Genomic DNA, 2,705 nt, shown 5'->3' with positions numbered 1-2,705 from the left:
ATTGTTATATCACACCATTCTAATGTGAAGTATTGTGGTGTTACATTCTGAATTAAACAGTCATTTTGGATTAAGAAACTTTAGGGCCGGCCAGCTAGCTCAGCATTCTAAAGCTCCTGCTTTGGCAGAGTGCAGTAGCTGGGGTTTGATCCCCAGGGCGTGCTGAGACGGTGATTGAGACTGACTATTCAGGAGAATCACTGTGAATCTAATCTATGTAGTGAGACCCTGTGCACCCTGTACATCCTGCCCTAAATTCATAAAAGAACAAACATGCATAGAAATTGAATTTAAATGTAAAATATAGCTGGGTATGGTGGCACAGGCCTGTAATCATAGCATTCAGGAGGCTGAGACAGAAGGATTGATACAAATTTGAGCTCAGTCTGAGATGCATAGTGACTTCAGTGTCAGCCTGAACTATGTAGCAAAAAACCTGTCTCAAAAACAGTCAATTTAAGAAAAGTATAGGGATGATGAGATAGCTTAGCGGTCTAAAGCATTTGCTTAGGCAATCTTAGGCAAGTGCAGGGACCACAGTTTGATCCCTGGCAACACATGTCATGCCAGCCTCACCCCCAGGGCTGGCTGAGCTAGCCACCAAAAAAAGTTTGTGTGTGTGTGTGTGTGTGTGTGTGTGTGTGTGTGTGTGTTCAATTCCAAGTGTTAGAAAAGCATATAAACCAACCCAGTAAACTGTAGAATGAACTGATTTTGCCTTAGCTACCTAATTCGACTTATTTCCTTTCAGACCCTGGTCCTTTATGCCCTTGGCGTGGTACTTCAGGATCCAAATACTTGGCCCTCACCGTACAAGTATGAAGTAGCTGTTATTGTTTCATGATTGTTGAGTTTTATGTGTTTATATGTTTTGTATTTTTCTTCTGAGTTTTTGGGAGAAAATTCAGTTTGTAACAATAATACAACAAACAAAGCTACTGCCTTCCTTTTCTGTATTCTTTGATCTTTTTGTTCTTTCATGAATCTTCTGTGTGCTATTTTGTCTGTTATTACCACTTCTATTCCAAGATCCGTTTGCCTTGTCTCTGTATCTTTACACTCAGTAGAATTTTGGAATTCTTTTGTTTTAATTAGGCATTGCACATGCTGTCTCTTTTCTCCAGTCAGTTGGTGTCATCTATTCTGCTCTTTAATAGAATTCCGAAATAAGTGTTGCATGTATGTGTGCCATGTGTGCAGACAGGACAAAGATGAAGGACAAAGTTACTGTTATTTGCTTCCCAGATGAGCAGCTAGTAAAACTATCTCAGCATAGCACCTAAGGATTTACTAATTTAGAAAAAGGTTACAAATTGAGTTGATTTGAGATTACACGGAAGTGTTGGGACTGTTGATACTGCTATCCTCAAAATACTTGGAGAATCTAGGTTATAAATAGAAAATAGTAAAAGGAATAGATTCTAAAATGTGGAAATCATCTTTAGAAGTCAGATGTAATCAAAGTTAGGAAATAATTGATGGTTGGATTATGTCTAAAGACAGCTTTCTGAAGCTGGGTGCTTCCTTTCCCACACCATATGGAGGCCTAAGAGACCATTTGTACCAACAGGAGCACACAGTCCTAAGACAGACCTCAAGAAGGCATAGGTCCTTTGTAGGATTGGTTTGTTTGTTTTTAATATTTATTTGGTACAGGGTCTCACTATACAGCTTGGACTCATACTGATCCTCCTGTTTCAGCCTCCCCAGGACTGGGATTATAGCACTGTGCCACCATGCCCAGTTTCAGTGGCTGGCAGGGCACACTCAGGGCTATAGGCCTGGTATGGCGTGTGGCACCAGTGATTGAACTTGGGTCCTTGTGCTTGCCTGGCAGGCACTTAGACTGCCAAGCTATCTCCCCAATCCAGTTGTTTGTAGTTTAAATGTAATTGTTACAAAGAGAAGGATGGAGAGATGGATGTTCTTCACCAAATTTGATGCCTTGGAGGTTCAGGCAGATTGGTAGAAACCCTTTCTGTGGCTGATACTCTTTTATATGAGGGTAGCAGAAGTGTTCCAACTACTCACCTAAGGAAGGACATTACAGTAATTCCTAGCGCTTCACTGCTGTGAATAAAATGCCTATAAACATTGATACAGGGGCCGGGGAGATGGCTCAGTAGGATAAGTGCTTGACTGGCAAACACAAGGATCTGAGTTCAATCCCCGGTTCTGCCAAAAAACAAAACAAAACAAACCCCAAAAAACATTGATACAAGTTTTGTTAGAACAGAGAATTCCAGAAGAATATATGCAGTGTGTTATTTGTTGAAACTGTACTTCTGATTTGATTTGAAACTGTCTCATTGCTGTTTATCAATAAAATTTTGGAAAAAAAAAAAAAAGAAAAAAAAAAAAAAAAAAGAACAGAGAATTCCATTTCTTTGGGATGTATTTGTGCCCAAGAGTTACATGGTAAAGTAGGTGTTTAGTTTAGTGGGAAACTGCCAGGCTGGTTTTCAGAAATTTTCTCCTAGCACTTTACCAGCATATTGAGTTTCTTTGCGGCCTCATCAGTATTTATTATTAGCATTATATTTTTAATTTTCTTGTCTTATTAAGTATACATTAAGTATATAAAATATAGTTAATATATTAACTATTAACTTAATATATTAAGTATATATTAAGTATATTTTATATACATTAAGTATATATTTAATATATGTTAAAAGATAATACAGAAAAAAGATAAAGCTGAG

The 2,705-nt window shown here is 38.1% G+C and overlaps 1 protein-coding gene across 1 annotated transcript in view; it reads left to right on the top strand.

Annotated features, from left to right (window-relative positions):
* LOC101560675 (cytochrome P450 20A1) overlaps window positions 1-2,705 on the top strand; it is a 64,177-nt gene that overhangs the window by 58,516 nt on the left and 2,956 nt on the right. Inside the window, exon 10 of the mRNA XM_023710160.1 lies at window positions 724-816. Coding sequence (XP_023565928.1) covers window positions 724-816 — 93 coding nt within the window. The remainder of the gene's footprint in view (window positions 1-723; window positions 817-2,705) is intronic.

Source organism: Octodon degus, unplaced genomic scaffold, assembly GCF_000260255.1.
Source record: "Octodon degus isolate 3935 unplaced genomic scaffold, OctDeg1.0 scaffold00016, whole genome shotgun sequence".
NCBI lineage: Eukaryota > Metazoa > Chordata > Mammalia > Rodentia > Octodontidae > Octodon > Octodon degus.
This window is presented reverse-complemented; position numbering and strand designations above follow the sequence as displayed.